General features: G+C 41.2%; 1 protein-coding gene across 2 annotated transcripts in view; it reads left to right on the top strand.

Annotated features, from left to right (window-relative positions):
* clmpb (CXADR like membrane protein b) overlaps nucleotides 1–12695 on the top strand; it is a 107447-nt gene extending 94752 nt beyond the window's left edge. The window contains exons 4-7 of one of the 2 annotated variants that reach the window (XM_056283830.1): nucleotides 5595–5762; nucleotides 7093–7215; nucleotides 8038–8179; nucleotides 12004–12695. In XM_056283830.1, coding sequence (XP_056139805.1) covers nucleotides 5595–5762; nucleotides 7093–7215; nucleotides 8038–8179; nucleotides 12004–12340 — 770 coding nt within the window. In that variant the 3' untranslated portion in view covers nucleotides 12341–12695. The remainder of the gene's footprint in view (nucleotides 1–5594; nucleotides 5763–7092; nucleotides 7216–8037; nucleotides 8180–12003) is intronic. The other variant, XM_056283831.1, reaches the window with a different exon arrangement.
* Nucleotides 12696–23260: the final 10565 nt, after the last annotated feature.

Genomic DNA, 23260 nt, shown 5'->3' with positions numbered 1-23260 from the left:
ACAGTCCATTATTGGGGTGATGGGGATCCATAATACCCTTTTAGCCCTTGTCCTGTACTGCCTGGTATATAAGTCCTGTAGGGGGGGTGAGTGTCCACCCGGTGGTACGCTCAGCTGACCAAATCACTCTCTGCAGGGCTTTTTGGTCTTGAGAGGTGTAGTTTTGATACCAGTTGGTGATGCACCCTGCCCGGATGCTCTCAGTGGCACCAGAGACATTTTTTTTCTGGATCCATGGGGAGATACATACTGAACTTCTTCAGTTGCCTGAGGGGATAAAGACACTGCCTTGCCTTTTTCACCAACGTGTGAAGTGTCCATGTTAGGTGCTTAGTGATGTGAATGAATACCAAGGTTCCTGCAGCTGCTCACCCTCTCTGCTGGGATCCCATTGATAGAGAGAGGGGTGTAGGTCTTTTGCTGTGTCTTTCTAAAGTCAGCAATGAGCTCCTTGGTTTTACTGATATTCAGAAAAAGGCTGTTGGCCTGCCACCACTGTGACAGATCCTCCAGGAAGTTCAAGCTCAAGTTCAAGTTCAATTTTATTGTCATATGTATTTAGAATAAAATGAAATTATTGTGCTCTGGCTCTCTCTGCCTTAACACAAGGGACACAAAGACACACCATCCCAAAAAAACCCCAAAAAAACATAGACTATGTACACAGTGAATTCATACATTATATACACAATGTAGAAAAGTACACAATAACAAAACAATGTAAGGCACATTTGGGTACATCAGCTGTTCAGCAACCTGACTGCCTGTGGAAAGAAACTCTTACTGAGATGGGTGGTGTGTGATTTGATGCTCTAGTAATGTTTATTAGATTGAAGGAGCGAGAACAGAACATGGGCAAGGGGGTGGTGTCCTCAATGATGTTCTGGTTTTCCTTTTGCAGCGGGTGGTGTAAATATTATAAAGTTGTGGTAGTTCCATGTCAATGATTTTTGCTTCTGTCTTTACAGTCCTTTGAAACAGTCTGCAGTCCTGAGCAGTCAGGTTACCAACCACATTGTGATACATACAGCCTGTCAAGACAATCTTCATGGTACTGCAATAAGAGTTCATTCAGAGTTTTGGTACTCATACCAAAACTCTTGAAATGCCTCAGAAAATACAGTTTCTGCTGTGCCTTCCTGAGGATGTGATTGATGATGAGAGACCATGAGAGGGGGTCTGTGATGTGTAAACCAAGAAATCTAAAACTGACCACAGTTTCAACAGATGACCCGTTGATGGAAATAGGAATGTGATTTTCTTTGATCTTTCTAAAGTCAGCAGTGATTTCTTTTGTCATATTGACATTTAGAGAGAGGCTGTTATCATGGCACCACCGTGTGTTTAAATCTTTCACTTCCCTCCTATAGGCCCTCTCATCACTGTCACTTATTAGTTCAATCACTGTGGTGTCATCTGTGAATTTAATTATGCTGTTGTTGTCATATTTAGCAACACAGTCTTGTGTAAATAGACTGTAAAATAGGGGAGTGAGACAGCAGCCCTGAGGTACGCCGGTCCTAAGAACTAATGTGGATGAGTATGTTTTACCTACTCTCACAGTTTCGGGCCTGTCTATCAGGAAATCAAATAGTCAATTACAGATAGAGTTGCCCAGATCAAGACCTCTGAGTTTCAATACCAGTTTGGACAGTACAATTCTATTAAAAACCGAGCTGTAATCAATAAACAACATTCAGACATAGATATTTTTCTTTTCAAGTTGTACTAAAGCAGCATGCAGAGCAAGTGAGATAGCATCATCTGCAGATCTATTGGAACAGTAGGCAAACTATAATGGGTCAAAAGTAGCAGGACTATTACATTTTATATATTACATAACCAATCTTTCTAGACACTTCATAATAACAGAGGTCAAAGCAACAGGTCAGTAATCATTAAGGCAAGAGACAGGTGTTTTCTTAGGTACAGGCACAATGGTGGTTTTCTTAAAACACAGTGGAACCACACACAATGACAGGGGCAGGTTAAAAATGTCAGTAAAAAACCTGAGATAGCTGAGTGTACCATGCCTTGAGGACATGGGAAGGGACACCGTCAGGGCCAGCAGCTTTAGGAGCCCTATAACCTTTTAAAAGTTTTACTCACATCAGCCTCTGTCACCTGCAGATCAACTTCATTGGGTGGGCACTGTGCTGTTGTCACTGGGTCCATGTTGTGAGCTTCAAAGTGGTCATAAAAGTTGTCAAGCTCATCCAAAAGAGAAGCAGAGGTGTTGATAGCCACACTGGGTTTAGATTTATAGTCCGTAATCACCTGCAGCCCCCTCCTCATGCGCCGTGAGTCAAACCCACTGTAGTCATTTTCCAGTTTGTCCCTATATTGTCTTTTAGCAGCTTTGATGGCTCTCCTTAAGTCATTTGTGGATATTTTGTAGCATTTCTTGTCCCCCGATTTAAAAGCAGTGGTACCCTCCCCCTACTGTCTTATCATTGCTGGAGGTCAGGCCCATCACTACTGTTTCATCAGCAAATGTAACAATGCTTGTTGGAGCTGCTTGTGGCCACACAGTCATATATACAATGAGTAGAGCAGGGGACTCAGGAAACAGCCTTGGGGGGCATATTCATGAATAATAATCCATTAATAATGCATCTGTTAGATGTAGGTGAGCCAAAGAACCAGCATTGACAGTACTATTAATGATTGTTGATGCTGGCTCTGTCTGTCTCTCAATTAAATCAAACATCCATAATTAATGTTATCTGCAACTGTGCTTATTCTGCTCTGCTAACATCACAGATTCACTAGACAACAAATATTTTCAAACATTTTGCTTTATTAGATTTTATTAGATTCTGATAGACAATGTCAAACTGAGCACAAAAATAAATTCAGATTTGTTGCATCACATAGGAATTTGGGGAAACATTGAAAAACTTTTATTGAATTTAACATGTTTAATCGCATAATGATGCAGAAACGTGTTAGTTCAACGGAGCTTAACATTTTTTACAGCTGATTTTCGTTTGTACTCAGCATCTGGTGCCTCTCATGTCAGTGTCCAACAATAGTCAGCCAGCATTGATGCATTCCAGTTGCTCTGATACCTCTTTTCCATTGTCCCAATGTCCTAGTGAAACCTTTCACCATGTTCGTCACTGACTGCACAAGATCAGCAAGGAAGAAGTCCAAGTGTGAATGCAGAAAATGAATTTTCAATGACATGTTGCACTTCATGGTTTTGTATGCTTTAAGCATGTTGTCAAGCAGCTCAATATAATTTGGTGCTCTGTAGTTGCCAAGAAAACCCAATAACATCCTTAAATGCCTTCCATGCTATTTTCTCTGGCCACACTAGCAGATCTTCTAAGTCCCTGTCATTGATGACCTGTCTGATTTTTGTACCAACAAAAATGCCTTCCTTAATCTTGGCGTCAGTTATTCTTGGAAACATCGGCCTCAAATAGTGAAATCCATCACCTTTTGTTCATTGCTTTCACAGAATTGTTCATCAATCCAAGTTTTATCTGAAGAGGAGGCAGAACTATCTTTGTTGGGTCGGCAAGTGGTTTATGCACCCCACTTTTCTGCCCTGGAATGAAATGCTTACATAGCAGCCAGTACTTTTTGATGTAATATGACCCTTTAGCACGGCTGTCCCATTCACAAAGGGAACAACAGTATTTTGTATATCGAGCTGCATTCCTAGTAGCAGTGCCAGTACTTTTGGATCACCACAGATGTTTCAGTCGTAATTGTTGTACTGTATGTGTTTCAACAATAGCTCCAGTTCCACGTTATTGTAGGTTTCTTTCATGTGTACTGCATAGCCAGTGGGTACTGAAGGGTGGACATTGTCATTGTGTAATAGGTCAGCTTTCAGGCTTAACTTTGACTAATCTATAAAAAGACACCATTGTTGTGGGTCATGCACACAACCCAAAGCCATATGTCCAGGCATACTTAAGACAACATTTACATAGCACCTACAGTGAGTGCATGCCCAGACACGCTTGGACTGACCAAAACAGCTTGCTTTGTGGGCAATATACTAGTAGACTTAATATGATGGGAAATCACAAAAATAGGTTATATTTATAAAACGGTATGTGATCGAAAATTTCTAAGGTGATTTTTGTGATCAGCAGCCCAAAATCCATAAAATGCACCCAAAAGTGTTCAGGACCAACTTTATTTGGCAAAATAAACATCCCAGATTATATCTATCTTTATTATAATTACCATATGACCAAGGAGGCCTCAAATGCCCAAACATCCAATAGTATTACTGGGCAGCTCAACTGCGGTCCATAATGTTTTCTTTTTCATCTGAAAGCCCACCTGCTTGGATGGATTTGGAATCCAGTTCTGTTTCTCCAAGCCTACCAATGCACTTGTATTTGTATTCAGCTGATCGCAGATACTTGAGAAAACATACAGACAACCCTGTTGTATTGAACATGATTAACATTTGGTTTGACATTTGTAAATATTTAAATTTTAACCCTTCCTGGTCACGCTTCAGTCCTATTTGGGGTAATGCCAACTTTAAACCAGGAAAAAGTGATCCAGGATTTCAAATGTGGGCTGAAAAAGGGTTAAGGAAAGTGCAAGATATGTACAGAGAAGATAAAGTACTTATGTCCTTTGCAGAAATATCAACCAAATATGACACCCCAAAGAATCATTTTTTCAGATGTATTCAACTTAAGAGCTTTATAGCTGCGTCTCAAAACCATTCATTAGAGATACCTGCTATGTCCTCAATAGAGGCAGCCATCATAGGACACTGTTATGATAAAGGTGTAATTTCATCTTTGTATGACTTGTTTGTATCTGGGTCTGATGAAACCTCAGAATCCAAACTGAGACTATGTAAGGAAGATATAGATGAGGACACATCCTTAGAAGACTGGAGTGAGACATGTAAGGCTGAGAGGCAGACAGTCAACAGTAGCCTGAAACTTACACAGCAAAATGGCTGATGCGTACACATAACTCCTGTTAAATTGCATAAGTTTAATGATAACAATCCTGATACCTGCACCAAGTGTAATGACGCAAGAGGGACACTGTACCACTGTTTACGGGGATGTGTGAAAGTGAAATCCTTTTGGCAGAATATTATCAATATGATTAATCAAATTTTATCAAAGAAATTACCACTGGATCATAAGCTTTTTATTCTGGGTATATATCTGACCAACTCACACTTACAAAGCTAAGAGTTAAGTTTTTAGACATGTATATTACAAGCTAAACCTGTAGTTGATCTTAATTGGAAAAACGTTGATGGGCGAAGAATTGGAATGTGGATTAAAGAAATGGCGTCAAAACATGTCAGTGGAAAACATAACATATTGTTAGACATAAGCAAAATATTTTTGATGATATCTGGTGACCTTCTATGTACTTCTTAAGACATGATGTTAATGTTGGTGACCTGCTTCAGCAGGAACAAGCTCTGAGGGAGTAAGGCGATATTATGATGTTGTGCACGAGCCTGCTATGTTTTCACCTTTACATGGTTTTTACCCTGTAGATGTCAGCAATCTCGTTAAAATGGTCTAGCATTTGTTACTCTATAAGGTGATCTAATTCTTACTTCATATATAATACTGTCTTCACAGTCAAGCCTTCAAAGCCGAGGTGCTGGATGGACGGCAAACTCCTGGAGGGCAGTGACGTCAAGCTTAGCTGCAAGTCCAGCGATGGTTCAGAGCCCATCAACTACAAATGGGAACGAGTGCTGGACAAGGGCAAGAGTCTGGGCAAACTGCCCAACCTGGCACTGATAGGTAAGGAGGACATTGCCAGCCCACTGCTTTACCTTGCACTACTGGAGTATTCAAAGACCTGCAAAAGTGGGTGCTATGATGATTCATTTTCATACAAGGGACTTTTATGCCATGCATTTATAAAGGGGAGGATTTTTCTGAATTCACAGAAATACTCATAACCACCCTTCATGTTCATACAGCTATATACAGTGAAGCTTAAGAGCTGCTCATTACAACTTAAAGACAACGTGGACTTTATATTTTACCTTATTAGCTGACTTCTCCAGTCATAGTATGCACCTAATTCAACAACTTCTGACAAAAAAGGAGGAGTTGAATAAAAATACAGAATTTGAAATGTTTGTTTGGCATAAGTAAATATTATCTGCAGGTCTGAGGTTTGTGTGTACTGAATGACCTCTGAGTATGGGGTTTTGTTTTTTTTAATGATTTCAGTATAGCACACAGCCTGGACGGACAGCACCTACTAATTGCTGCAAAATATTTGTTGGGCAGGGCCCTGAGGTACATCTCTACCCACATATTGTCTATTCCAATCCTTCTCTTTCATCATAACCATGCATAGTCGGCTCAAAATAGAGACAGAGATTGTTTATAGCAGGAAAACCTACTGGTTGGGGCAATTCACCCAGCTGTGCATTCTCTAAACAGGCGCATGCACCCAAAGGGGCTGTAAATGCACACCTCCCCATCTGAGTTTTCATCACAATACTCAACTGACATCAGTGATGGCACGTGCCCAGACAAAAACCTTCAAATTAATGACCTCCATGAAACAACACCTGTTCATTCTAATTAGTTTTCATTGGCTGATAACACACGGTGTCGGCAGCCATTATTTATGGGTTTGGTGAAAGGTAATATCCCATGGTTGTCATTGGTAGGGATGGCTGAATGTCCCGTGGGGCTATGAGGCTCCATCGCTCCTCCCGACAAACTCCTGCTACACTGTTTGAGTCCTTTTCTGTGTGATGACCCCTCCTCTTAAATCAACACCACAAGTCTCTATCTATCTCTCTCTCTCTCTCTCGCTCTCTCTGTCTCTCTGTCTGTCTCTCTGTCTCCCCCCTTTCCCTTTCTCTCTTTCCATAGCTTATTTGCTCTCCCTCCCCCTCTTGCTCTCTAGCTTTTGCAAAGGCCACAGTAAATATTACTGTTGACTTTCCCCCGACCCTTGAAGTGTGAAGCGTTGGGAGATGATAAACATAAAGGAATGTATGAACGGAATATGTTGTCTCCCAAACCGAGACTCCCACACAGCTGTTGTTTAACTGACCTCTCCTCATAGTCTAACTCTGGGTTATAATTGTGAAAAATTAACTCTCAGATCTGAAGAACCCAGAGATAGTGACATTGAGGAATCTGACCATGGACAGCACGGGCGTCTACAAGTGCACAGCCAGCAATGACGTTGGAGAGGAAAACTGCATCATCGAGGTCACCATGCAGCGTGAGTCGAGGAGGGATGGGGAATTCACCTCACAGCATGCACTTCACACCACACTGCCACACTGACTGATGGCTGTAGTTTCCAGTCGCAGCTGAAAATACATTTGCTCCTACCTCCCTTTCCCTTTCACCCCACCCCCCACCCTGCACCCCAGGACTCTATCACTAGGGACTGCACTAAACTTAAAACTGTGGGTCACCATTTCAGGTCCACCCACTACTTTTCAACATCACACTGATAGATTTCCAAAGAGGCCCAGGACTTTTAGGGTCAGTCAGTGTGGGGGCGAGGTGTAGGGGAAAATGACATCTACCAGCTGAGCAGAAAATAGTGGAGTAGCATTGTTAAAATGTATTTGGAGACTGCCTGGCATGCACATGGGATGGTAATGTTTGTGAAGCATGGCCCGCGGTCATTTGGAAACTTGGAAAGAATCTTGCGGGCACATGAAGTGCGTGTGTGTGTGTGTGTGTGTGTGTGTGTGTGTGTGTGTGTGTGTGTTATTAGCAACAACTTTCTTGCCCCATCACAATCTATGTCTGCAGTGTCTCTTTTGTTAACAGGTCCGTTTCTTGATTTAATGTGAATAGTGATGTGGATTAAACAAAGGATCAGTTTAAATTATATCCACAAGGGCAAATAGGAACTGGTCAGTCTACTTCATGGAGAGTGCAGGTGTTTTGAAGTTTTGCAGGCTGTGCAAAGTGACATTTTGCTTCTGTTGCTGTATGTCTCTCTCTGTCATTGTCTCAATCTCTTTTTTTCTCTTTTTCTCGCTACTCTCACTTATTCTGGCTTCCTCTCCCCCCTCTTCTGTCACAGATGTGAGGGATGTGGGCATGGTGGCAGGTGCTGTGGTGGGAATATCCCTCGGAGTTCTCATTGTCATTTTAATCATCTGGCTGGTCTTCCGGAAGAAGGAGAAGAAGAAGTATGAGGAGGAGGAGACTCCCAATGAGATCAGGTTGGTTTAGCCTCTCTTCTGCTCTGACAGTTTCACTTCGCTTTAAACATTCTACATTGTTTTAACTGTTTGACATCCAGAAAGAGAGGACATGTTTTATAACTGTGTGTGTGTGTGTGTGTGTGTGTGTGTGTGTGTGTGTGTGTGTGTATATATATACCACATTTAAGTGGGGCCCTTTTATCAGACCCCACAAGTAAAAGGGTCTATTTTAGGGTTAGGACTTGGTATTAGGGTTAATGTTAGAATTGGGGTTAGGTTAAGGTTAGGGTAAGAGTTAGGTGTGTGTGTGTGTGTGTGTGTGTGTGTGTGTGTGTGTGTGTGTGTGTGTGTGTGTGTGTGTGTGTGTGTCGGCAGCTGCTGGCCAATTCATTCCTGTTATTCAATGTGGACATTTCTGGTTTGCATATGATAAAATATTTTTCTGTTAGACATAGGTTGCACATTTTACTGCTGATTGAATATGCTTTGTACTTTGAGAGGATTTTCCAGGGGGTTGAATAATTAATGTTTCTGTCCGCCAATGACCAAATATAACGGCTTACAGATGTTACATTCTTTAAACAGTTGTTTCTAAAGCTACACACGTGTGCATTAAACCTCTTTTTGAATGTTCCCTCTGTTAGAACAACGTATGTCTCTAGCTTGCCCTTGTCATCGCTCGTCACCGTAGCTTGGTAGATAACGCCCTTCGTCTGGCATTTTCTTTCGAGGGGGCATGAGTCGTTCATACGGCAGCAGTTGCAGTTGGGGGAGTCCGATTGTGATGAAGTTGTCATTGATTTGTCATGATTTTTGTGTTGTGGGACAATATGATTTGTTGAATGTTAGGCATGCAGCTGTAACTAATTTTGAAATATCTTCCTCAGTTGATGGTCTGGGGTAAAGCACTTATCCAAAAGTTCAAAAAACTGTTTACCGATGTTTGTGGCCACAGTATCACTGTAGGGTGGGTTGTACCAGGTGATGTTTCATTTTCTACTACTTTTGTTGATTTTCTGGCTGTCAGTGTTTAATGGTGGGATGTATTTGAGCTTAAAATTGTAGCCGCTCTTTTGTAATGCATCTTGGTATGGGGGTGTAGCTTCATTGAAGATGAACTCATTAGATGATAATTTTGAGAGTCTTCTATTAATGCTTTCTGGGATATTCTTCAAGATGGAGGCTGGGTGGTTGCTTTCTCTATGGACATACTGCAGTGTGGTGTTGGGCCCAATGTACGGCTTGTATGTGCCGTTCCTAAGGTCCATTGAGATGTCCAGAAAGTCAATGTGTTTTTCTTTTGCTTCCATTGTGATTTTTAGCCTATTGTTTGAGAATATTTTGAAAATATTTTGCAAAATATTCTCAAAAAATACCGTGGCCACAACATTGGTAAGCAGTTTTTTGAACTTTTGGATAAGTGCTTTACTGAAAAATATTTTATCATTTGCAAACCAGAAATGTCCACATTGAATAACAAGAATGAATTGGCCAGCAGTTGCAGACATAGATACAAGCATCTATTTTGTAATTATAAATAAATCATGATAATAGACAAATACCAACCTCCCCTCCCCCACTGGACCATTAGCGAACACGTGTTTTTGAATTTTTGAATGTCGCACCTCTCCCTTCCCCATTGCACGTTGCGCACATGATGTGCATGACGAGGCAGTAAATGGTATGTTCTTTCCTGTGTAGCTTTATTGACAGCTGATGATTGCTTATGGCATGAAACAGGCTTGTATTGTCTCATAAAGAATTTACTTGACTCACTGGATTATATACACTACCGTTCAAAAGTTTGGGATCACCCAAACAATTTCGTGTTTTCCATGAAAAGTCACACTTATTCACCACCATATGTTGTGAAATGAATAGAAAATAGAGTCAAGACATTGACAAGGTTAGAAATAATGATTTGTATTTGAAATAAGATTTTTTTTTACATCAAACTTTGCTTTCGTCAAAGAATCCTCCATTTGCAGCAATTACAGCATTGCAGACCTTTGGCATTCTAGCTGTTAATTTGTTGAGGTAATCTGGAGAAATTGCACCCCACGCTTCCAGAAGCAGCTCCCACAAGTTGGATTGGTTGGATGGGCACTTCTTTGAGCAGATTGAGTTTCTGGAGCATCACATTTGTGGGGTCAATTAAACGCTCAAAATGGCCAGAAAAAGAGAACTTTCATCTGAAACTCGACAGTCTATTCTTGTTCTTAGAAATGAAGGCTATTCCATGCGAGAAATTGCTAAGAAATTGAAGATTTCCTACACCGGTGTGTACTACTCCCTTCAGAGGACAGCACAAACAGGCTCTAACAGGTACTATTTAATGAAGATGCCAGTTGGGGACCTGTGAGGCGTCTGTTTCTCAAACTAGAGACTCTAATGTACTTATCTTCTTGCTCAGTTGTGCAACGCGGCCTCCCACTTCTTTTTCTACTTTGGTTAGAGCCTGTTTGTGCTGTCCTCTGAAGGGAGTAGTACACACCGGTGTAGGAAATCTTCAATTTCTTAGCAATTTCTCGCATGGAATAGCCTTCATTTCTAAGAACAAGAATAGACTGTCGAGTTTCAGATGAAAGTTCTCTTTTTCTGGCCATTTTGAGCGTTTAATTGACCCCACAAATGTGATGCTCCAGAAACTCAATCTGCTCAAAGAAGTGCCCATCCAACCAATCCAACTTGTGGGAGCTGCTTCTGGAAGCGTGGGGTGCAATTTCTCCAGATTACCTCAACAAATTAACAGCTAGAATGCCAAAGGTCTGCAATGCTGTAATTGCTGCAAATGGAGGATTCTTTGACGAAAGCAAAGTTTGATGTAAAAAAAATCTTATTTCAAATACAAATCATTATTTCTAACCTTGTCAATGTCTTGACTCTATTTTCTATTCATTTCACAACATATGGTGGTGAATAAGTGTGACTTTTCATGGAAAACACAAAATTGTTTGGGTGATCCCAAACTTTTGAACGGTAGTGTATATATATATATATATATATATATATATATATATATATATATATATATATATATATATATATATATTATGTGTGTGTGTGTGTGTGTGTGTGTTTGTGAATATACATGTGTAACTGCGAATGTGTGTGTATATGTTTATCAAACAGGGACATAGGTACTGGGTTACAGCTGTGTGTTTACACACTCCTGGAAAACCACCTTGTGTACAGTGTATAGTATCTGGCTCCTGAGGGCAACTAATGAAACCTGTCAAAGCAACAACATTTTGTTGTGGCAGGGTAGACAGTGTAGTGTATTTACTGGCAGAACAATGAATAATCCAGTATGCTAAGGGACAGCTTGCAGTAAATAATGTAGGTCTGATGAGGTGTTTCTTGTTTTCATGCCATGTTCAGTCTGAACTCGTTCGGTGAAGAAGTGAAACTGAAGTAAGGCAAACTTCTGAACCGGGGTTGCAGTCATGGCTATAGATTTGAAGCCAACCCAAGAAGTCGAAAAAAAAATTTTTTAATTATTACAATTAATATTTTTTCAGAGGCATTACTCTGCTTCCTTAGGCACAATCAGGCAGGGTACAAGTTATTTCCGGTCCAAAGCATTCTCCTCCACTGACTCGTTGCATGGTACAGTGGGCTTCATCCGGTTTTGCAATGTGTTTGGGTGTGCACAAGTGTGTGTGTGTGTGTGTGTGTGTGTGTGTGTGTGTGTGTGTGTGTGTGTGTGTGTGTGTGTGTGTGTGTGTGTGAATTTGTTTATATCGCTGTTCTCCATTTTAACAAGTGACAATTTGTCAAAAAACAAATGCACATTTCTCACCAACTTAAACTTTGTGTGTGTGTGTGTTTTGAATCCATAGGGAGGATGCCGAAGCTCCCAAAGCCAAGCTGGTGAAGCCCAACTCCTTGTCTTCTTCCCGCTCTGGCAGCTCGCGCTCTGGAGCCTCGTCCACCCAGTCCATGGTGCATAACAGCGCCCAGCGTGGCCACCGCCCTCGTCCTCCTGCTGTGGCAGCCCTCAAGGAGAACGGTCAGCCCCCAGGCTTCCCCCAGCCCCCCCCGGCCTACTCCGCTGTGGTCCCACCCAAAACCCCGAGCCCCCCCACCACCCCCAAATTCAACTCCAGGAACATGTCTGGGCCCACACCACCCACCCTTATGGTCCCCGCCCAGACCAAAGCCTTTCAAACTGTGTAGAACTGAAAGCCCCCCTCTCCTTTCTGCAACCCCGTGAGACCCCCATTCACACCCAGTCCCCCAATTGCCCCTTCTGAAAGACTAAGACTCTTACATAAACAAACAAATGCAACTCGTAAAAAGGATGTAATTAAAAGAATCAATACTATAAGTCTAAAAGTACTTTTAATGAATGCATACTTAAAAAGGGAAAATAAGACATGCTTGCCCCCCCCCACTGAATTACATAAAACAACAAAACAAAAAAGAAACAAGACCCAAATGCGACGCTGTTCGTGTCTCTTGGCAAAAGGAAGAACATCCTTTCTGTGTTTCTTCTTTCGAATTTGGAAGGCGCAGGGAAATGCCGTGTGCAGCGAGGTGGAAGGAGCCGCCGAGCATAGCTTTTATTTATTTATCAAATCAAAGGGACAGGCATGCAGAGAAGGAGAGAGAGGAGAGAGAGAGAGAGAGAGAGAGAGAGAGAGAGAGAGAGAGAGAGAGAGAGAGAGAGAGAGAGAGAGAGAGAGAGAGAGAGAGAGAGAGAGAGAGAGAGAGAGAGAGAGAGAGAGAGAGAGAGAGAGAGAGAGAGAGAGAGAGAGAGAGAGAGAGAGAGAGAGAGAGAGAGAGAGAGAGAGAGAGAGAGAGAGAGAGAGAGAGAAAACACGGATACAGGGATGGCTGATGGCTGAATGGGAAAAAAAAGTTCCAAAGTCAGAGCCAGGCACCAATGGAGACATGGCACAGTGGAGGTTTTGCTGTTGTCAACAGACAAGAGGAAGGATAAAGTCCAGGTGGAAACAAGATGAGAGAGAGAGAGAGAGGGAGAGAGAGAGGCTGAGGAGGTTCCCTCCATTCGACTCCACCGTGCAGCCCTCTGCAGCCTCTGTGGCCTGCTCCGAAACCACAAAGGCCCTGTTGCCTCATGCAGGTTGGGCAGACGGTTCCCACCCATGTGAACAGACAGCATGAAATCATCTGGCCGGATGCTCTTAGTCTGTCGTGCTCTCAGAGAGAATCCACCACCAGACATAACAGTCCTCAGTCTGACTCAGTCCGCTCTCAGACATCTCATCTGCTCCATCGCTGATCTGGCAACCTTCAGTGAAGTCGCACTTATGGGATTGTTAATACAACCAACATGCTGTCTTGATCTATGGATGACCTTTTCTCATTCTAAATAGTCTCCCTGAATGAATAAATAAAATAGTATGTATTAGGTTTAGGCAGTCACAATGTTAGATATAGAGGATACCTATTCATTAGACCAGCAGGACTTCTTTTTTTTCTGTTTCTCTTCTCTCTGAACACGTTGTAAAGGATTACAGACAGCCATATGTTCGGTCATCCATTTGAAGAAGTGCCACTAATTCCCCCCGAGTGGGTTATTGTTTTTCCACTCCTTTACTAACCTGCTACTTTTCTGAAATACTATACCAAAACCAAAATCAGTAGTAGGAACACCATGAATGTGTGTTGAGCAAAGATGATTGGTCTTAGCGTTTTTCAGCTCCTTGTACGGTACTGGGTGGATGTTTCAGATTAGGCACAAAGACTTGACCTTGAAGTTCACTTTCATAATTATATATCTGGCTGAGCGGAGGAGGAAGTGTGAATTCTGCAGACTTCAGTCATGCAAGTGAGCGTGTTGCATTGCCGTCGGTACCCCCCGGATCCATAACAATGGAGCGGTACTCGATGGCTGTCTCACTGACTCACCACGTCCCACTCGGTCACTGGTCAGGTCGTGCTACCAGTCAGCCCCCCCCCTTTTGTGGTATCCTCAGGCAGACCCAGTGCAGTTTGATTGAAAGTCACTGAAAAAAAAAAGGACAAGTAGGCCATCTAGTGTGCCTTTGCAATCCCCTCTCCCCTTTGATGGTTTCTTTCTCTGTCCTTATCTTTGACGCAACAGTGGTTAAGTCTCTGTTCACATCCAGCTTTGAGGGTCAACAGCGGCGAATAGCGAGAAATACAACCCCACAAGCCGAGCAAGTAATATCCCATGCAGACTAGGAAGCACCAAGCAGACAGAGTACATGATCCTTGTCAAGAACAATCCCATGCCACGGGGAAGATGTACATTCTGTAATCATAATGTTGTTTTATAATGTACTTTACAAACAAATAGATATACGCACATGATGTCATTCCAGTTGGCAGGTAATGAAGGTTATGCGAAGGAGGACAGTATACAGGAAGGGAAGAAAAACACCTTTTTCACCTGAGAACAGTTGTTTGTATCAGAATAGGAAAATGTTTGTGTGCATATGCACGCATGCATTAGTGCATGCGGCTGTGTGTGTATGTATGCACGCGTGTGCAGGTTTGTGTGTGTGTGTGTGTGTGTGTGTGTGTGTGTGTGTGTGTGTGTTTGTGTGGCTGTTTGCCTGTTAATTCAGTATAAGCCCTTGGGCTACACCCACACATTCTCATGTTAGTCATTCAAGGAAGCATGAAGGATCCAGCCAGGCATAACGTCTATCCAGAATGATAAGACTGCAGACTGGAAATGTTTTTTTTAGTTCTTAGTCGTATATATTTCCATTTAATTCAGCTTCACAGGCACATGTTTTGTGACCAACACCTCCATAATTTATAACTGTCTTTAGTCCTGCGGCCACTTGTATGCTTGATGTTTGTTCTTGCTGTCTCCTAGTATAGCGATGCACTAGGCCCTGCATGCATGGATGGTATCTCATGGCACACATACACACACACACACACACACACACACACACATTCACACATGTACATACAGCACACATAAATGCATATAAATATATAGGTAGGAGCTACATACACACACACACCAGATAATTACAGTATAAAGCCCAGACAGCCATACTTGTTATTTTTTATTTCAGATCAGTGTGATGGATAGAATGTCTGGATGTATTAAGACTGACTGATGGTGCAAGCACACTCAATGTAGCTCAGAAAGGGACACTGTACCCAGCATCACCAACACACACACACACACACACACACACACACACACACACACACATACACATCTGCTGCATGCTTCAGAACAAAAGAAGATGCATACAAACCATTTCTCTACTCTGTCTCTCTCCATCTGTTGTGAACATACTTTTGCAAACAACCACAAGCACACACACTCAGAGAGATAAACACTGCTGTGCATTTTAATATTCTGGAGAGCATATGCTTCAACACTGTTTTCACCCGAATCTACAGAGTCGTGCTGGGAAGTGGGAGAGGGAGATGTATAACAGGATTGATATTGAGCCAGAGCTGTAGGCTCTGGCCATTGAAATTCCTCCCCACTACTTATAAAAGAAGCATGGCAGAGGATGGGATGCTAGTCTTTCAGCTGTTAAATTCCTCCAAGCTTTCTGATTTTCTGTCCAGCAGTTGGAGGGTCTCAGGTGGCAAATCGCCCTGTTTGTGAGCCCTTGTGATGCACCACGCCTCTCATCTGTGCAGCTTTGTGGACCGACCAACCCGCTCACTTTCCAGCCAATGAATTTTTTAAAGGCTTTTGTCTGCAAAAGCAAAGGTTCGGAGGAGTCAAATCTCACGCACCTCAGAGTCCCTGCAGCACAGCCAGTCCCATCCTCTCTCCAGCAGCAGCCACTACACACTATGTCACAGTTATGAACACAGACACGCAGTCAGAGACAAACCATGCATCACACGGTTTATCTTGTGTTTTATTATAAGAACATGAACTACCACATGTAGCTACCACATTTTTGCCTTCTCTACCAAGCAGTTTTATTTCCAGTGAAAAAGCTGTCCAGCATGACAAAGTGAGGCTCAGCCATTGTGGTACGGGAGAAGGTGAAGCATTGTGACAGTGAGGGAGAGAAGAAGCAGAGCCGGACGGAGGTCAGCCTGAAGGAGGAGGAGCAAGAGGAGCTGCATGTCATAGGAGTCTGAGCAGACGAGCGGGAATGCTTTGCTTTGATGTAACATAACTACTTGGCTATAGAAGAAAAAATCGTACAGCTGTAAATATAGTCACAGAACATTTTATCAAACGTTCTTTTTCTTTTCCTTTTGTTTTTTTTTTTGGCTTCATGATCTGTGTGACTTTTCACTTTCTCGTGCGCCGCACTCATCGCCAGTCTGAGTGGTATCTGGGTTGTTGGCTGGTTCTCTGACCGTGTTGTCTGGATGGCAACAGCTCAGCATGGCATCATAAAAGGGATATTAAATACACTTTTTTTTCCCTTTACACTCGTTTCTTATTCTGCGGTGGCTTCTCTTTGGTTTTGTAAGGCGGTAAAGGTGTGTGTGTGTGTGTTTTTGTTTTTTTGTTTTTTTTTTGTTCAAAACAATCCATGTAAATATCACAAGTAAAAAAATGTATATTTTTACGACTTCTGAGTTATTACTATTTCATTTGCAAATAAAATATTCAATGACAACTTACTTGATGTGATGGTATCTTGATTTAAATCATTTCCATCTGCGAGGTTCATAGAAAAAAATAAAAATGAGGCTGCATTACATGGGTCATTTAACAAATAAAGATTGTAGTGATATAATCACAGCATAACATAAGCACAAAGTCATCTCTAAAGACCCACGAGCCAAACAGTGCAAATGTGATTATTGCAGATGTCAGACTTGAAGGGATGGACTCTGGAAATATGTGCTGTGAAAAAAGTGCCCATCCCCTTCTTCATTCTCTCTTCTGCATGTTTGTCACTTCTTTCAAATTCATTTCAGTTTTGTTGTGATGTCATCATTATTTATTGATTGGTCTGAGGGGAAAAATGACCCTGAATGCAACAATAGTGATGAATATGGGAATCATAGAAGTAGTAATAATGATGATATGAATAACAGTAATATTTGGGTGTAACTCTGTTGACCATTCAGTTGCAGCAGAAGCTTGAAGGATGCTAACTTCTGACAGCCCTGATCATAAGGAATGCAATACGTGACATGATTTGGTCTCCCGCTGTTGACCAAGCCATGTTGATTCGTTGCTGGCCATCTTTTAGCATTCACCACCAATGCCTTAAGTATTCAGCAAAAATATGGAGACCACCCCTCTGTGATGTACTTCTCAGTGAATTACATAGGACCAAGGATCCCCCTGCATATGCCCTCTCTCTTAACAAGGTCAGAAATATCTATTGACCTGTCAGCCATTTATTGAGTGACATTCATCTCTTTCCGCTCAAAAGTTCCTCTCACGTTGACAGTCTATTGAACCGCCAAGATAGAGTGGCTATGTTAACCCTGGTTAAAGGGATGGGGTGTGACTTAATCTCCACTTCAGGAAAGCACAGACAGGCATGACAGGAAGTCGCCAGAAACATGATCTGCGGCAGTAGAGGTTACATCTGGAGTAAATGCACATAAGCTGCACAATCTAATATCGCCGTGTTGGTGTTTGTTCCGATGATGTCATAGTTAATGTTGCTCCAGGACCATCATTGCAACTGACCAATCACATTGTTGTCATGTCGTGCCTTTGCGACATGGGGGGAAAGATGGGAAAAATACCAAAATCATTCTAACATAGGCACAACATCAGCCTTACCCTAACCTTAACCTAACACTTACCTTACCCCAACCTAACCTAACACTTACCTTACCCTAACACTTACCTTACCCCAACCTAACCTAACACTTACCTTACCCTAGCCTTAACCTAACACTTACCTACCTTAACCTTAACCTAACACTTACCTTACCCTAACCTTACCCTAAGACTTACCTTACCCCAACCTAACCAAACACTTACCTTAAGCTAGCCTTAACCTAACATTTACCTTACCCTAACCTTAACCTAACACTTACCTTAACCTAACACTTACCTTACCCCAACCTAACCTAACATTTGCCTTACCCTAGCCTTAACCTAACACTTACCTTACCCCAACCTAACCTAACATTTGCCTTACCCTAGCCTTAACCTAACACTTACCTTACCCTAACCTTAACCTAACACTTACCTTACCCTAACCTTAACCTAACACTTACCTTACCCTAACCTTAACCGATAGCTAACCTTAACCTAACCCACAATAACCATCAACTAATCCCACAACCATATTTTTCCCCGAGTCACAAAGGCATGATAGCCCAACAACGTGATTAGTCAGTTGCAATGATGGTCCTGGAAGAACATTAATAATGATGTCATAGGAACATTACCTAGCTGCGCAAGTTATATGAGCGATAGTACAATTATTGGGTTGTTTGCCAAAATCTGGTTGCTGAGGAGCAGGATGCTTTACTAAATATATATCTTATCAGCATTGCTCCACGTGGGAATTTAGCAATATCGCATATTCAAGGCCAGATCACATTTCTTTGTTCTCCCCTCCATGCTTCTGTGCACATTGTTCCACATGATTAGCCATGTGTGATGACACAGGCTCCCAGCCCTCCTACTAACAGGCACATACATACACACTCACATTCACAGACCCACACACATTCACACAACCCAATGCATACATAATCACGAGGACACTTTGAATACAAATGGATGTGAAAAACGAGTTTGAAAAAGCAATAAAGTAAAATTTGGTGAGAGAGATTGCCAAATTTGTTGCACACATTTATGGAGGCCTTGCTGTTGGATAGCAATTAATTTACTCATATAATGTGTTTAATTGTGAGCCACCACAGAAAATGCATACTTACCCTGACTGGCCCAAATAGGACTATGATCAAGATTTGTCATCGCTCAGATAAGAAATCTTCGTTTGCTGTGAGCAAGTTTTATCCCTCTTAATTAATACAGAATTGAATTTTGCTCTCAGTCTCTCCGTAATCTGGAAAGTATATGTTTGTAGATTACCACAGAGAGCTTTCATAATTGAAGAATGGATTAATCACTTATATAGTTGCACCCTCTGGTGTTGATTGGGGAAAGCTCTGTTATCTGATCAGCTGTGATGTGCTGTTGAGCCCTTCCTGCATTGGCAGAATTACATCACAAAGTATGATTAACCACTATCAGTTCATCACTAATCTCCAGTCTGTACTCGGGGTGAAGGGTGCTTCAATGAGATTGACTGAACATTTTTTGTAATGGTTCTTTTAATCTGCTCTGGGGTATATTATCACTTTCCTGGACTCTGTTTCATATGGGTTCCCTAAAAGGTACTTTAGGAGTTCCATGTCAATGAGACTGGAGGAAAGTGACCCTCTCAGTGAGGCCAAAACTGTGCACACTTATGGTAATGTAAACATTCTGTAGACAATTATGTTGCTTTAAAGTTGTGGTTCACAGTCGGGTACTCAGGTATAACACATGTACTGCTGGTTTTCTATTCTACCAGGTGATGCATTATAACAGGTGAATGTAATAAACCATCTGACAGAATAGTAAACTCGCAGTATTGGTTATACCTAAGAATCTGACTGAGAACCGCGGGTTAAAAGAATTTGGATAAATTATAGCTAACGCGCCATCTAGTGGTACTTATGAATAATTGCAGTAGTATAGAGAACGGGGGCGTTTGATAGGGGAGTGAGGCCCACGTTAACCATTCACAAAGCTGTGCTGGTAATGTATTGAATGTCATAACCCTGATTTGAGAGGTTTTTGAAACTGGTATCATGTTCGATATGTCTGATTGTCAGCAGTTAATTATATTTTGTTTTAATAATTATATAAAAACAACTGCAGATCATTGTTCACTGTCTTGTGCTGATGTTAATGGTGACTTTAGCTGATCCCATATTTGTAGTGAGAGAGGGGTATTTTGTTAATGTGCTGTGTTGGGGGGGCAGTTTTCTCATGATATCATCATCTATGTGTGTGCCCCACATTAAAGGTAAATTACATTTTCTCATGAAATGCAGTGTAGAATATCTAATATATTTAGATTAATACGTTTTGCAATTAAGAGATAAATTCCATTATCGACATGTCATTTTTCTCAATTTGAACAGATAGTTTCCAGTTATTACGTGCTGTCCATGTTTATTAGGGTTCTCGTTCTCCGGTTAGAATGAAAATGAGGGTAAGTGGTGATGGACTACTGTGTTACTGACAAAATACTCATATACTTGGATAATACAGTAGATTTTCAATTGTCCCTATGAGTCATCTTGCTGGCTGATGAAGACTGCACTATGACCCACATCTAAAGTGCATTTCACTCTCTGAAGACCACCCTAATTACAGTGCTGCCATCAAATCAAATGGAGGGGTTAATAGCATGCTATTTTTATGCATGCTCATTCACTGCTATAATTGTCTTTTAGAACTAGAGTTGTCTTTGCGTTTGTGAATTATGTAGGAATTATTCATTGGTAGAGGCTAAATTGCAAGCTAAATACCTATTACGGTTTTACCTGATTTCCCTTATTATGATGAATACAGCTGTGACAGCTCTTATAAATACAAGAATCACTATATAACATGACTGATTTTTGTTGTTGTTATGAAACTGTGGGTACAGTGTTGTTGGAACAACTCATGGAAATGGAAAGCTCCCCTTCGGTTTTTCGACGATTAACAAATTACAGCTTGTACAAAGTACTGCTGCTAGGACATTAACCAAGACCAGAAGATCAGATCATATTATTGATCATATTACCCCTGTTCTTATCTCATTACATTGGCTCCCTGTACATGCTAGATCTGACTTCCAGACTCTACTTTTACCTTATAAAATAGCACACAGACTGGCACCATCCTCCTTATCCTGTCTATCTCTCCTCATGTACCTGTGAGGGCCATACGATGCCAAAGTGCCGGTCTGCTGACTCCTCCAGAAGTAGATAAGACATGGGTGGGTGGCGGAGCGTTCTCTCACCGAGCCCATCTGCACATCAGACAGGCTGGTCAGTCTTCTCATTCAGACGTAAACTCAAAATCCTTCTATCAGCCATCAGCCTCACTTAAACCACCATTATCCAGCTTGTATTCAGTTTTATGGCTACGTATATGTACTTAATGTCACACATTTTTGTATGTGTGTATTCATCTTTATCGAGGTACGAATGTACAGGAGTTTTATGTGCATATTGTGTATTGTTGTAATTTAGTTCATTTTTTACATATTTTCAAATATCGCAAATATCTTTTATAAAGTTTTAAGTGTAGTTTATCTCACTTTTATAAATGGTTTCTAATGTTGGACATTATTGTTGTATTATGTGTAGAGCCCTGTGAGACATACTTTGTGATACTGGGCTATAATAAACTTTGACTTGACTTTTCATTAAGCTTCTTTATGTTTGCGTGGCCTTTTGGTGCCAGCTCCAAAAACCAACAACAAAAAAAAAACACCCAACCTGTTAATTTATCCAGTATTGATTATCAAAATACTAATAAACTACTAAATTATGAAACAATAAACTTTGCTTTGTTTTATTGGGATGGGGGTACACGAATGCCAATTTATTTAACTTGAATAGTAATTCTAAATGTAACTTGTAACTGTAAATGAACTAAATAACAAAAATTCTGATGAGGCCAAAACATAAAAGTTAAATGAGACCATGCCCAATGTTAAGGTTTTGTTTTATATCCTTGTCATCCGGATGAGCTGTTTGTTCAACCTGACGCTCCTCATATAATTCCATTATAATTATCTTATCCTCTTTCAGTGTTGTATTCTGTAAATTGTGTAAACACAAAATCCATTGCACGTTGTCCATCTTGAGAGAGAGCTCCCTCCTCTGTTGCTCTCCATGAGGTTTCTTCCTATTTTTTGTCCCTGTTAAAGGTTTTTGTTTTGTTTTTTAGGGAGTTGTTCCTTATCCAATGCCAAGGTCTGGTCTGTTCAGGGTCCCCACCTGCCGCCCAATGACTGCTGGGATAGGCTTCAGCATCCCTGCGACCCTGAGAGCAGGATAAGCAGTTTGGATAATGGATGGTGATATTGGGCTATATAAATAAAATAGACTTGACTTGACTTGACTTGTATGCTATCTCACAAGCATACAAATGTGGTTTCATATCCATATGCTCTCATATGGATATGAAACCATACTTTATCATCCAAACGACTTCCATCTTTTTCATGTCATGTCATGTCTTAACATTTGGTATACTCCCCTTGTTATAAGGGTCAAAAATGGCCCACCTTCACTAAATCCATAAAATAGAGCCACTTAATTTAATTTTAAACCCCAAATCTATTTTTCATGAAGAAACAACCTGTCATTCATCACAAACTTTGTGACTATCTGGGTTTTCCCTCTTCACAGTGCAGAAAGACTGCATTTAATCGGTGCACACCACTCGTTTTTATTAAAATACACCTGTCATAATTGTTTTCTTTGCTAAACTAGAGGTTTAGTATTATTAGTATTAGTATTATTGCTTAAAAGGATGCAAGTTAAATTACAGTGAAGTTATAGCTACCCTGATGCAGTTATAATCTGTATAAGGAAAACACAGCAGAAAAATGAGGAGGACAAACATTCATTTAGTAATAAAAACCGAGCTATGGAAATATCTTATTGATAGAATAGAGCGGTAATGTCTTATTTCTTTAAATCCAGATTTGGCAGATGCTAGCCTGATTGTGTCCAAGTCACTTGAAGAAATGTAGTGAATTACATAATCAGTAACCACCACGCTGTTCAGTAAAGTAACTGAGCAAGGACCGTAGCCTCGAAAAAAGAAACAAGAAGGTGGGAGTGAAAATTAACAGGGCATTCTGTCTATCCATTGGTACATCACAGGGCAAGAAAGCTGGTGTTATACTGAATGCATGTCATCTGCCTGAATATGTGTGGAGGGTTTGACCCCATTGTGTCATTCATTCTTCAGGGGATTAAACATGTTGCCTTCTCTGTGCTTCACCAGAATTTGTAGAAAAGAAATGAGACGTCAACATAGGCTTCCCTTATTGATGATAGCTCCACAATAGTAAGCGACATACATTTCTGTTTTATGTCCCCTCATTTGCTATAGAGGTGGTGAGCGATGATGTACATCATAGCTGGCCTGGTAAAGGATCCTCTGAGCCCACCTCCCAT

This window comes from Lampris incognitus, chromosome 7, assembly GCF_029633865.1.
Source record: "Lampris incognitus isolate fLamInc1 chromosome 7, fLamInc1.hap2, whole genome shotgun sequence".
NCBI classification, from domain to species: domain Eukaryota; kingdom Metazoa; phylum Chordata; class Actinopteri; order Lampriformes; family Lampridae; genus Lampris; species Lampris incognitus.
This window is presented reverse-complemented; position numbering and strand designations above follow the sequence as displayed.